Source organism: Coregonus lavaretus, assembly GCF_964263955.1.
Source record: "Coregonus lavaretus genome assembly, chromosome: 4".
In the NCBI taxonomy this organism is placed as follows: Eukaryota; Metazoa; Chordata; class Actinopteri; order Salmoniformes; family Salmonidae; genus Coregonus; species Coregonus lavaretus.
In genome coordinates this window covers 76,111,258-76,125,714 of record NC_139991.1, presented here as the reverse complement: position 1 = coordinate 76,125,714, position 14,457 = coordinate 76,111,258, and the positions used below count along the sequence as shown (strand labels likewise).

At 42.2% G+C, this 14,457-nt stretch overlaps 1 protein-coding gene across 1 annotated transcript in view; it reads right to left on the bottom strand.

Moving 5' to 3' along the window:
• Window positions 1–572: 572 nt before the first annotated feature.
• LOC311127541 (ras-specific guanine nucleotide-releasing factor RalGPS1-like) overlaps window positions 573–14,457 on the bottom strand; it is a gene marked incomplete at its 5' end in the record, with an annotated part of 281,489 nt that continues 267,604 nt past the window's right edge. The window contains 7 exon segments of the mRNA XM_084159360.1: window positions 573–4,649; window positions 4,900–4,991; window positions 6,206–6,311; window positions 7,030–7,122; window positions 8,259–8,364; window positions 10,647–10,727; window positions 13,231–13,279. Of these exon segments, the coding sequence (XP_084015486.1) occupies window positions 4,620–4,649; window positions 4,900–4,991; window positions 6,206–6,311; window positions 7,030–7,122; window positions 8,259–8,364; window positions 10,647–10,727; window positions 13,231–13,279 (557 nt within the window). The 3' untranslated portion in view covers window positions 573–4,619.

The window sequence follows — 14,457 nt, the reverse complement described above, 5'->3', positions numbered from 1 at the left end:
AGGGTCGCTACAGTTGTTATTTTTGGTCATAAACATTATTTTGAGTTACTTCTATAAGGGGGGAGGGTATTCCGTTTATTATACAGTACAAGGGGGGTCGCACCCACACAAAAAAACGCGTGAAAAACGCACCCACACAAACGCTCATATTTAACGCATGTCAATATTTCCAGTTGAATCAATACGCTCTCTTGGAGTGCAACATGTGCTAAAGAAAATGATTGTGGGCCTCCCGAGTGGTGCAGCGGTCTAAGGCACTGCAGTGCTTGAGGCGTCACTACAGATCTGGGTTTGATCCCAGGCTGTGTTGCAGTCGGTCGTGACCGGGAGACCCATGAGGCGGCGCACAATTGGCTCAGCGTCGTCCGGGTTAGGGGAGGGTTTGGCCGGCCGGGATGTCCTTGTCCCATCGCGCTCTAGTGACTCATGTGGCCTCTCCCGAGTCCGTACGGGAATGGCAGCGATTGGGACAAGACTAAAACTAGCAATTGGATATCACGAAATTTTTATGAACAAAAAATTAAATGATTGAAAAAGTATTTGTCAATTGTCATCATTAAGAAATCACCAGCTCAGTTTACAGAATGGTTTTAATTCATGATCGGTGTCAATGTTTAAAGCTGAAAAATACAGCAACGTACATCAATGCCAAGGTTAGAAATAACTTAGCAAAATATTCACAGGGCAATACAAGTGAGTGGTTGTCATTTTTCACAGTCACTACAGACACCAGAAAACTTTGTACACAAAATACATGCAACGTCCCCATATTTCATATCTACGTTTTACAAACAGGAAATCTGGCCGATACAAGTATCAAATTAAAATCACCAGACGAAGAAAGCAGACTAATATACTCACGGAGCGCTGAAATAAAAGACAATGATAGCAAACCAAAAAGTGACTTCAAATGTATTATGTACATGACACAAATACATTTATAATGTATATGAAACAAACTGCTAACCCTAACCTCAGAGGATTTAGAGGAAGTTAACAGGGGCTAGACTTTGGGTTCCACTTGACAATGATTGAAGATGTGCATTCAATATGCTTCAATACAATGATCCATCAAATTGTATTGATTTTATTGACAGCTAATTCTGTCTGAAGAAAAAAAAATACCCTCTGCACATGGAGAGAAACAGTGATGTGTTTTAGCATTTCAGGTGTTTTAACCAAGTACAAATAGAAATCAAATACAGGTGTACATTTCTAATCCTTCATTTGGGGGGTGCCCCCCATAATTTAGTTCTGGTCCACTGATACAGGTGGAAGAGAATGAGGATCTAGAGTGAAACAGACCAATCTGCTTTCCAAAAGTCTTTATGAAAATAAACATCTGTCTTTGAATAATCTTCTAATAACTTTCTAAGTTATATACACCGGCATTACAAAAACACTATCGTTGCCACACAATTCCAAAATCCCTCAATGTTCTATGTTTCAATGTAAAGTAATAATAAAATCACATGTGCAACTTTCAGACCTGTACAATGTGATACATTTATGACGACAACAGCACAAACAAGTATTTTCCATTGAGCTGGCAGAATAAGAACCGTAAGTCTGTGAAAGCAATGCAAGTCAATTGTAACTCAGTTTGTGTAAAGCACATAACTTTTCACATTTATGGACGTTTCAATATGCACGTGAAAACAAGTTACAATCTGAAACTTGGGACGGTATTGTAGCAACGACACAGATCACTACAAAGTCAAACAAAGTTACTCTCTGGTTTCAAAAGAAATAGGTTTAGATAAAAGTGGAACTTTGGAACACAATAGATGAGAGAGAGAGAGGCATTACTACACCGAACACCTACACGCAACTGCCCAAATAAAGGAAACGCTTGAGTAAATGAGGGATACAAAGTATCTTGGTGCTTCCACACAGGTGTGGTTTTCTGAGTTAATTAAGCAATTCACATCCCATCATGCTTAGGAATCACATGTATAAAAATGCCCAGTTGCCCATTATTTTGGCTACCGTGGCTAGAAGAAGAAGATCTCAGTGACTTTGAAAGAGGGGGTCTCAAAGGGAGCACAGGGGGGTTTAAAGGGTCTGTGTGTCTCAGTCACCAGATCTCAAGCCAATTTAACACTTTCTGGAGCGGCGCCTGAGACAACGTTTTCAACCTCCATCAACAAAAGGTTGAATTTCTCGTGGAAGACTGGTGTCGCATCCCTCCAATAGAGTTCCAGACGCCTGTAGAATCTACGCCAAGGTGCATTGAAGCTGTTCTGGCGGCTCGTGGTGGCCCAATACCCTATTAAGACACTATGTTGGTGTTTCCTTTATTTTGGCAGTTACCCGTATCTCTCTTTTTGTTCAGAATGCAGTCCTTCATAAAAAAAAAACAATACTACATTATATATATTTTAAACAACTCAATGATTGGCTCAGTCATACACACTTTGGTGGGTGGTAATTAATACAGAAAAATAACATATTTCTTTAAATAAATACAAACGAAGGTTGATGTCCTAACCACTTTTTACAGAGATGGATATTTTTAGTACCAAACGTGTTAAACCACAGGTAATCATTTTGACCTGGGTAAGATGTCACCCTTCTGATTGTCACATCATAGATGATTGGCGTTCAGCATACTTACAGGGGATGCATTTGGGACTATGGCTTCAATGAAATCAGTTCATTCATGAAATAATTTAGTTCTTATTTTCCAGCCATACATGATATCATGTCTTATGTTTGTTTTGGACATTTTAAACACATTAAGTCCACACACAGATAATGTTTCAAATTGTAACCTTGTTGGCTTGTACTCATGGCATCGACGTCCCTTTTTTGCGTCTCTCAAAATAACAGGAAACCGAGTTTGTTGGTGTTGGTTTCCTTACCCTGTAAGCAGTCTATGGACAGCAATCCATGCTTCGGTTTAGTGACCCAGGCTGTTAACATAATCCCATTCAAGTCATTGGACCAATATTAGCATTTTCTGTGCATCATTTTCAAGTCTATAAATTACAATTTTGAACTTCACAATCAATTTTAGATACTTTTGCTAATATCGGTCCCATGACTTGAATGGGATTTGTGCCACAACTGCTAAATCGTTAGCATGAGGAAACAGTGCCAGGGAAACTAAACCAAAGCATGGATTGCTGTCATAACTTGTCCATAGACTGCTCACAGGGTGTAATTTTGTAAAATGTGTGAACTGTCCCTTGTAATCATACCATGGTATAATTTCCCATTGGCAACTAAAGATTAAATAAATAAATATTTTAAAAATATATTTACAATGAACTCACTGATGGTGCTGAAACCCACTGACTTGTCTGAAATCTCAACCAGATGAATACCATAAGATGCTAGGGTGATGCTTTGAAGAACTGAAGCCTTGGCAGATCTAATGTCTTCTTGACCCTTCTCTAAGCTGGCCTTTATCTGGTAGTGAGCTTCAAGCTGGTTCGTATACAAGAGGAAAATAGGTGACGTCTTTTCTATATGACGACGAATGTCATTGCAAGTGACCAAATACATTTCCCCTTGTTGGACAATAAAGTAGTGAATCAAACTAAAATGTTATGACAAAAGAGCAACGTAAAAATGTTCTGTGTGTTTGTTTCATTTCTGACTGGTAGAAAAACAGTCTTTATCACCATTTGTCATCTGAACCAATAAAGGCTTTTCTTGCTCAACCTACTTGGTGTTTAAAAAATTGGTCTTTAACTGGCAGACATTGTTTGTATGGCTATAATAAATAGAATGGGCTGACAGAGCAAGGGGTGGTTTAGGTTTGGCTGAGCCTCTGTATGTTAAATAACTAGTTATTCAGAAAGCCAAGTCCTTTCTCCCTTATTTGAAAACTCAAAGAGTCATGACTTCTGCTGTAAAGTCCGCTGCATGACGCAAGGACCAGGGTTGACGATGAGCATCAGTCCGCAAGGACCAGGGTTGACGATGAGCATCAGTCCGCTGCATGATGCAAGGACCAGGGTTGTTGATGAGCATCAGTCCGCAAGGACCAGGGTTGACGATGAGCATCAGTCCGCTGCATGATGCAAGGACCAGGGTCGACGATGAGCATCAGTGTCGCGTGTGTTTTGCAAGGTGTCCAGTCAACAGTGGTCTGAAACATTGGCTCAAATAGTTAGGGGGCCATCGCAGTGCTGATCTCCAAAGGGACCAAATCTCTGGTCCCTGAGCCTACTTACCACAGTCTCTTAACACTGTCAGTCTTCTTTTACAGGTCTTTTTTTTTTCTCCTTTCTTCTGAGCAAAACCCAACATGGGCCAAAGAAATATGAGCCTGCTCACATGTCTACAGCAGGGGAACAAACGACGACAAGCGAGAAAGCATTGACACGAAACAAGGGCGGGAAATATTCGTTTTCCTTTCTCTGGATAGAGAAACATCATGGCACGTAGTCCTTGGCTAAAAAAGCTGCTGTGTGTGTCCAGTGGAAAAGAGCATCTGCTCCAGTCTGTAGAATCGGACACAGGACACACCTCTGCACTTCCTCACCCCCCCATTTCTTAGGATTCCACTCAGTTCCTCCGTTTCACCATTTTGTCAGAGTTTGTTAGACTCCCATGTAAATTGGACTTGGCACTGTAACTCCCCATTGGGCAAGCTCACAGGTCGTCCACTACTCAAATGACATTAGGTTGGTTGGTATCTGGTAAGACATAAGCAGAGTTCATTAAGTACATTAATGAAGCAATAAGGAATTAGGTGATTGACAGCTGTGGTCAGAATCAAATGGCACATTTTCCCAACATATACATTTTTTATTTATTTACTTAATTCATAACATTTTTGGCGTCATCCTCAATCATTTTTTTATGCATGTCCTACAATTGAATTGATGTTGTGTCTGTCATTTTTAAAAATAATCTAATAAATTCAATTGATTAATGACAACATACCTGAGGTCTACCGCTCCTGCAAGCCTCCTCCAGGTTTTTGTGCCAGATGATTGCAGAGAATCTGGATCCCGTCTGGAACTTGTAAACATTACCTGTGAAGCAACAAGACAACCTTTTTATGCGAGTAAAGTACATGTCGGATGAAAAATGTAATGGAAACAGAACATTTGTAGACAAAACAAAATACGACAAGGTGGGATCTTTTTTGTGTTTGTAAAATGAATTCGGCAAGAAATCTCTGTGGAAATGCTTTTATGCGCAAATATTGATATAATAACCATTAAATTGAATTAAATTTGAAGTCACGCAATGACATGTGTTGTCCTCCCACTACGACTCGTCGATAAAGCATGCAGTTTATTAGGCTACAGATGAAATAAGTTACGATGAACTTCACAGGGTGGGGAAAGTGCACGGTGATGAGCTTGATGCTCCTTTCCAATAAATATCAAGGGTCTTAATTCCAGGACAGAATTTTGGGAAACCCTGCCTTAGAGAGCTATTTATACATTGTCAGAAATGTCGAGATCAATGCTGGACGGGGGGGCCTGAGTGAAAAAGTTTGGGAGCCCCTGATGTAGGCTATACCCATTTAACTTAATATTATTTATTCGCTACATGGGAATTTACCCACAAAAGAAATTTTTATGTGCACTACGTCATCACACAGCCTTTTATCTGCAACAAGTCAATATGATGGAAACATTTTCTGGTGGGATGAATGCACATTTTATTTAGGCATATTTTATAATATTCACGTGAAAATCTGGTGCCGATTGGATGGAAACCGAGCTACCGGTGCACAAAATTGATACAACCTCAACTGAAGAGACAAGGTCGTCCTTCGAATGACGAAAGTGATTGCAGAGGTGGTTGGGTGAGCAAAATAAAAAAAGTACAACACCAAATTAGGACTATCTTTACCCGACAAAACCACGGACAAGTCTGGATTCGAGAAGTGTGTACGTTCAACCCCCGTTCATTTGCCGTGAGAGCGTGCTTCACTTCCAAGCTCCTCTGACACGTGTCAATTCGCAAATTTGTGCTAGAAAACCAAACCCTATATGCCCCAGACATCCAGCAACACTTTTCCCTTCGAAATGAATATGTCCCGGGATCAACAATACAGTGTACAGTCACATCCAGAATTATTGGATCCCTTGATAAAGACTGTATAAAATAAATAATACAAAATACTGAGCTACCGTATATTGTCTGCCGAATTCTTTGGGAAAATTATATTTTACACTAATACAATTGCACCTGTATAATTTTTTATTTATTTATTTAAATCTCCAAGGCTCACCTTTATCCGGGTCGTTGAGGTGGAAGATGTTCGGTCTAGCGGGGTCATCAGGCAGGACCACCATCCAGCCCGTAACACATACCTTCTTACAGGCCGAAGATTTGTACTGCAGGGAAGACGTGAGATTAGATACACTGGATCAGATGCACGGCATCGCAAGTGTGTAACCAAAACAATACAGCCTTCTTCCTCTAGAGGATGTCCTTTGTTTGGTTGTTGATCCACACGTCTTCTCCCACTTTTACTCACATTTGTTTATTTGCTAATCAATCCACTACATTTCTTTCTAGTAAACTAAACATTGTTTCCTCTACATTTCTTTCTAGTAAACTAAACATTGTTTCCACTACATTTCTTTCTAGTAAACTAAACATTGTTTCCTCTACATTTCTTTCTAGTAAACTAAACATTGTTTCCACTACATTTCTTTCTAGTAAACTAAACATTGTTTCCACTACATTTCTTTCTAGTAAACTAAACATTGTTTCCTCTACATTTCTTTCTAGTAAACTAAACATTGTTTCCTCTACATTTCTTTCTAGTAAACTAAACATTGTTTCCACTACATTTCTTTCTAGTAAACTGAACATTGTGACTATTAGGACCATTATTTAGTTTGTGTTGAGATAAAAGATCTGCGGTAGACAGGTTCTTCAGGGGGTGTGTTAATTAGTGCACCCCCGTAGAAAACCGTAGAAAAAAATTTTTGCAACTGAAAACGTTTGGCAACAAAAAACTGAAGTTTCTTATTGGACTAGTTCAACTTAGTCCCTCCCTGTTCCGTCCGTTTGCTCCCTAGTGAATACACCCATGGTCTCACTCACATGCTTCCTCTCGGAGGCCCTCAAAGCTTTGGCCCCGTAGAACGTCAGTGTCGAGCCAGAGAGAGTGATCCAAAAGCGCGTCCACGATGACAACTGGAGCACACCCCACACAGATAACATGACAGTGTTGATTATAAGAATATACTATAGTATTTGTATAACAGTAAGAAAACGTTAAATGACAGAGAAAATGAGTAATGAGTGGGTAAGAAAAAGTTGGAAAAGCATCAACTTGGACCAGGAGTCAGACAGAGAACACATCCATCCTTACCTTGGACCAGGAGTCAGACAGAAAACACATCCATCCTTACCTTGGACCATGAGTCAGACAGAGAACACATCCATCCTTACCTTGGACCAGGAGTCAGACAGAAAACACATCCATCCTTACCTTGGACCAGGAGTCAGACAGAGAACACATCCATCCTTACCTTGGACCAGGAGTCAGACAGAAAACACATCCATCCTTACCTTGGACCAGGAGTCAGACAGAGAACACATCCATCCTTACCTTGGACCAGGAGACAGACAGAAAACACATCCATCCTTACCTTGGACCAGGAGTCAGACAGAAAACACATCCATCCTTACCTTGGACCAGGAGTCAGACAGAAAACACATCCATCCTTACCTTGGACCAGGAGTCAGACAGAAAACACATCCATCCTTACCTTGGACCAGGAGTCAGACAGAAAACACATCCATCCTTACCTTGGACAAGGAGTCAAACAGAACACATCCATCCTTACCTTGGACCAGGAGTCAGACAGAAAACACATCCATCCTTACCTTGGACCAGGAGTCAGACAGAGAACACATCCATCCTTACCTTGGACCAGGAGTCAGACAGAGAACACATCCATCCTTACCTTGGACCAGGAGTCAGACAGAGAACACATCCATCCTTACCTTGGACCAGGAGTCAGACAGAAAACACATCCATCCTTACCTTGGACCAGGAGTCAGACAGAGAACACATCCATCCTTACCTCGGACCAGGAGTCAGACAGAGAACACATCCATCCTTACCTTGGACCAGGAGTCAGACAGTGGACACATCCATCCTTACCTTGGACCAGGAGTCAGACAGAAAACACATCCATCCTTACCTTGGACCAGGAGTCAGACAGAAAACACATCCATCCTTACCTTGGACCAGGAGTCAGACAGAGAACACATCCATCCTTACCTTGGACCAGGAGTCAGACAGTGGACACATCACTCCTTACCTTGGGTTTTCGGCCCTCTTTCAGCAGGGTCTTCCTCCGAAGGGGCCCCTCGATAGTAACACTGCCCACCTCGCTGCACCCGTGGCACGGGTTGGCACCTGAGGGGCTGGGGGAGTGGTCAAAACCAAAGTCGTATGAACAGTAGTAGAAGAGACAGTGGCTTCTCTAGTACCCTTTTCACACTACGGAACCAGGCCAAGCCGTACTGAGCAGGCCTGATTTCGCATTCCACCATAGTTGCTGGAACGAACCATATAAACAGAACATGATAGCGTAAAAAGGGTATAGGTTTCTGACGCCACTGTCTCTCTGGCAGAGCTCCCGAAAATGACCAGATATGGGTGTTGTGTCATAACGGGATGTTCCAGACGTGGACTGGGGCTTGCATGCTTTTTTACTAACTTCCACTTAAGCTAAGATTAGAGCAGGGGGCGTGACCAAAGGAAGCCTATCTGAAACACTCAGTCTTAATAAACAAGACTGGTGATAACAATAGGTACCCAGCGGGCCAAATTAGGCATGGAATGTCATAATTACGTCATTGTTCCGTTGTAAACTGTTTTTCTGGTCGTAGAGTGGTCAGGGAACCAGATTAAGACAAAGAAAATATGTATTCACGACATTATCAAGACATCAGGGGAAAGCCTTCATATTTTTGGATATCTGGTCAGATAACAACCAAATAACGAGTTAATGATGTGTTATATGAGTTCCTTCCTTATATAATCAGTAAACAACAGGAATGATGTAATTCCAACCAATTTTGCCTTACTGTTTATAGGCACTTTAGCTATTCAGATTCTCTTGGGAGCCGGACGAGGGGAAGCATGGGATCGCCATGCCAACCAAAAGGGGACAAGCTGATGGTGATAAAGGTTAGCCTGGTCTCGACCACGTTCAGACCACATTCTGATCCCTCTGTAGCAGAGAGTCGATATTGGAACAGAAGGGCCAAAAGCTAACTTGAGATAATATGCGCATACCTTCAAGCTTTTGTGTAAACCATGCGTCGATATCAGTGGAAGAGTTGCACGTATGCACATGAGTTAGGATTTGGCCCATAGTGTCCGTCAATGAGTGCACGGTATATATTGGTCTCCCGAGTGGCGCAGTGGTCTAAGGCACTGCATCGCAGTGCTAGCTGTGCCACTAGAGATCCTTCGAATCCAGGCTCTGCTGTAGCCGGCCGCAACCGGGAGACCAATGGGGCGGCGCACAATTCGTCCAGGGTAGGGGAGGGAATGGCCGGCAGGGAGGTAGCTCAGTTGGTAGAGCATGGCGTTTGCAACGCCAGGGTTGTGGGTTCGATTCCCACGGGGGGCCAGTATAAATAAAAAAAATAAAAAAAAATAAAAAAAAGAATAATGTATGCACTAACTGTAAGTCGCTCTGGATAAGAGCGTCTGCTAAATGACGTAAATGTAAATGTAAATAAAGTATAAATTACAGTAGAACATTACCATGACAACCCTGAGGTAGCATCCTTTACACTCCTCTTGCCACAATGGTTCAATGGATCTAATTTAAATTCTCAGTGAAACACCCTCCCCAATGACAGACAGACACCTTAGGGTCAATGGGTCCCAAGTGAAGGAAACCACATCCCAAAAGACAAGAGTCAAGGAACTATGTTGCGTTTGTCCCAAGTCATTTGTCCCTTACCCTTGAGTGTGGGGACGAGGGACTCAAAGGCTGTGACTGTGATATACAGAGCAGGATGGGTAGAAGTTTCCCCTACTCCAAGCTCAGTACATCTTTCACAAACCCCAACCCCTAAACCCCAACTTTAAAAGGGGAAGTTCAGTATTTTACAATATAATGTGAGATAGTTCTTCACCCTAAAACGTGTCTATGTGCAAAGAGAAAATGTAATCCATAGTTTGGTTTTCTTTAAACAGCCACTACAAACTTCAGCCTGCACTATCTAAAAAATCATGCGGAGCATGTATAAAAAGAAAGAAAGCAAAATCACCTTTAAGTAACGTCAAACAAAATAATTGAGTTGGTTTCAGTTCATTTGGCCATTATATTCTTAATATGCTCCACATGCCCCTATCACGCCCATACCATTTTCAGCTAGCAGTGGCCATGGATTCCAGTTTCTCCTGGCCCATAAACTACTATCAGGGTGAGGAACCATCTAACATCAAGTTGTAAAACACCATAACCTCCCCTTTAACTATTGAACCCACCCAAACTGGGGAGAAACTGAGCGTAGACCAGGGGTTAGGGGCAACTTCCACCGACAGCGTGAAGAGGCTGAGTGAGACGGACGCTGCATGCAGTGAAAGAGGTGACAGCGTGACCCCACCCTCTTTTCCCAGAGATGAATGACCTATGACCCTAGAACATGTGACATAACCCTCCTCCACCACCACTGCACTGTACCTGTAAACATAGCTGCGGATCCGGGGTGAATTGCGTAGTGGGACCTTCCAGTTGGGGCCCAGTGTAGCGTACATGCGCCCCCTGTGTTTGCACATTGTCAACAGTCAGTCCGAGTTGCCAGGAGGGCCACTGCTATTTGGTTTACAATACCCCCCCCCCTTTTCACAAGTGTACCTAATAGTTCTGATGTTCATTCCAGACCTGGGACAAATACATATGTCAAATACTTGAGGAGCACTTGATTTAGTTTTCCCGGGAACAATGAAACCCAATCAAATAATCTCCAAAAGCACAAACTCCCAAGTTAAATGAAGTGCAGTGTATTTGACCCTGGTCTGATTCATTCAGTGATTGGGATTAAAGATGGGAAATCGGTTGAGGATAATTGCACTTCCTGTCGGACGTGGAAACACAGATACATGAGACTTTGTTTTCGACACTCAATGCTGGGACCTTAAAGCAATGATATTGTTCTTATTGAGTTTTATGCAGTGAGGTCGATTTGACACGATTAGACAATTACAGCTCTACGCTAATTTGCAACAATTTCAAAACAGGGTGAAACTTTAGTATCAGGCGTGTAATCCCTTTGAGATGATAAACATGAGCAACTACTTATACACTTTTTAGTAAATCATTCAAGAGGTAGAGTGCATTCGGAAAGTATTCAGACCCCTTCCTTTTTTCCACATTTTGTTACATTACAGCCTTATTCATCAATCTACACACAATACCCCCACAATTACAAAGCAAAAACAGGTTCACAGACATTTCTGCCAAATGTGTTTGTACTTGGGTGTTTGCAGTTGCTTTTAGTTGGTAAATCAACTAATATGCAAAACAGCCCATCAATACATTGTAAGTATGTCTGTATACAGTGGGGGAAAAAAGTTTTTAGTCAGCCACCAATTGTGCAAGTTCTCCCACTTAAAAAGATGAGAGAGGCCTGTAATTTTCATCATAGGTACACGTCAACTATGACAGACAAATTGAGCATTTTTATTTCCAGAAAATCACATTGTAGGATTTTTTATGAATTTATTTGCAAATTATGGTGGAAGATAAGTATTTGGTCACCTACAAACAAGCAAGATTTCTGGCTCTCATAGACCTGTAACTTCTTCTTTAAGAGGCTCCTCTGTCCTCCACTCGTTACCTGTATTAATGGCACCTGTTTGAACTTGTTATCAGTATAAAAGAAACCTGTCCACAACCTCAAACAGTCACACTCCAAACTCCACTATGGCCAAGACCAAAGAGCTGTCAAAGGACACCAGAAACAAAATTGTAGACCTGCACCAGGCTGGGAAGACTGAATCTGCAATAGGTAAGCAGCTTGGTTTGAAGAAATCAACTGTGGGAGCAATTATTAGGAAATGGAAGACATACAAGACCACTGATAATCTCCCTCGATCTGGGGCTCCACGCAAGATCTCACCCCGTGGGGTCAAAATGATCACAAGAACGGTGAGCAAAAATCCCAGAACCACACGGGGGGACCTAGTGAATGACCTGCAGAGAGCTGGGACCAAAGTAACAAAGCCTACCATCAGTAACACACTACGCCGCCAGGGACTCAAATCCTGCAGTGCCAGACGTGACCCCCTGCTTAAGCCAGTACATGTCCAGGCCCGTCTGAAGTTTGCTAGAGTGGATGATCCAGAAGAGGATTGGGAGAATGTCATATGGTCAGATGAAACCAAAATATAACTTTTTGGTAAAAACTCAACTCGTCGTGTTTGGAGGACAAAGAATGCTGAGTTGCATCCAAAGAACTGTGAAGCATGGGGGTGGAAACATCATGCTTTGGGGCTGTTTTTCTGCAAAGGGACCAGGACGACTGATCCGTGTAAAGGAAAGAATGAATGGGGCCATGTATCATGAGATTTTGAGTGAAAACCTCCTTCCATCAGCAAGGGCATTGAAGATGAAACGTGGCTGGGTCTTTCAGCATGACAATGATCCCAAACACACCGCCCGGGCAACGAAGGAGTGGCTTCGTAAGAAGCATTTCAAGGTCCTGGAGTGGCCTAGCCAGTCTCCAGATCTCAACCCCATAGAAAATCTTTGGAGGGAGTTGAAAGTCCGTGTTGCCCAGCGACAGCCCCAAAACATCACTGTTCTAAAGGAGATCTGCATGGAGGAATGGGCCAAAATTCCAGCAACAGTGTGTGAAAACCTTGTGAAGACTTACAGAAAACGTTTGACCTGTGTCATTGCCAACAAAGGGTATATAACAAAGTATTGAGAAACTTTTGTTATTGACCAAATACTTATTTTCCAACATAATTTGCAAATAAATTCATAAAAAATCCTACAATGTGATTTTCTGGAAAAAAAATTCTCATCTTGTCTGTCATAGTTGACGTGTACCTATGATGAAAATTACAGGCCTCTCTCATCTTTTTAAGTGGGAGAACTTGCACAATTGGTGGCTGACTAAATACTTTTTTCCCCCACTGTATCTATGACTATGTCATTCACTAATAGTGTGCAAAAAGTGACCCATTTCAAAGTGATTAAAAAACGGTAAGGTTAAGTGCTGGGTTGGGTTGCCATGTTAAAAACGGCAGACGGTACTAACCTTTCCATCCCCGGCGAGAGCTCCTCGCCGAATGAGCTTTCACTACTGCCTACAGAGGAGACAGGGAAACACTGCTGTCACGGACAGACACGGCTAACTGGCAACCTCTGAGAATACTCAATACTCTAAGCCTGAGTATTGCACAGTTTAAAGTGAAAGTTGACTCCAAAATCAATGTTTGTCAAGACATTTTCAGATCAACATGTTGGGATGAGTACACACAGCCGTAAACTATGCATTCGCTGCCGTGAACTATGCTCGGTTGATGACGAACCTGAGCGAACAGTAAAAAATTGGGGAGAGTCTGAAGCACGTGCAAGAGTGTGGTCCCCTGTAGCTCAATTGGTAGAGCACGGCGCTTGTAACGCCAGGGTAGTGGGTTCGATCCCCGGGACCACCCATACGTAAAAATGTATGCGCACATGACTGTAAGTCGCTTTGGATAAAAGCGTCTGCTAAATGGCATATTATTATTATTATTATTATTATTATTATTATTAAGAGGAAGCCTGTATGGTGAGAGAGCAGTAGGGACGACATGGCCAGCACCAGGTAGGGACGACATGGCCAGCACCAGGTAGGGACGACATGGCCAGCACCAGGTAGGGACGACATGGCCAGCACCAGGTAGGGACGACATGGCCAGCACCAGGTAGGGACGACATGGCCAGCACCAGGTACGCGTGAGCTTTGTTAACACGGAGGTGTGTGGATGTCTACAAACCTAGCTACATCTTCAAAGGACATTGGTATGTGGACCACGTTATTGTTCATGAAATTTACTTTATGATACTAATACTCATTCTTTTACATGTGGCTTTGCTGTAGTGTTTGATCTTGTGCGGTATAAACACAAATATTTCCATAAAGCAGACATAGGTCTATTGTTTCCCCTGGTCTTGGTCTTGTTTAGACCAATTAGACTCATTTGAGTTCTGGAAATGTCGGACAAACTTCAACTTTGGAGTGGACCATCACATTAAACTAAGCGTTTGCATCAATACAAAGTTTGCATCAGATTCTTCCCCCAGAGGGAAATTAATCCAAAAGATAGGCCTAGAAGAAAAAGCTGAAGGACAAAAATATGGAATACAATTTAAGGGGGGGAAATATAGATTTAACTCTGTGACTGCATACCCTGCTACAGAGGCATAGACTATACAAATAGATGTTGCAGACAAGACTTCAAGAACAGTGCAATAGTGCAGCTTTGTGGATCTTTCAACA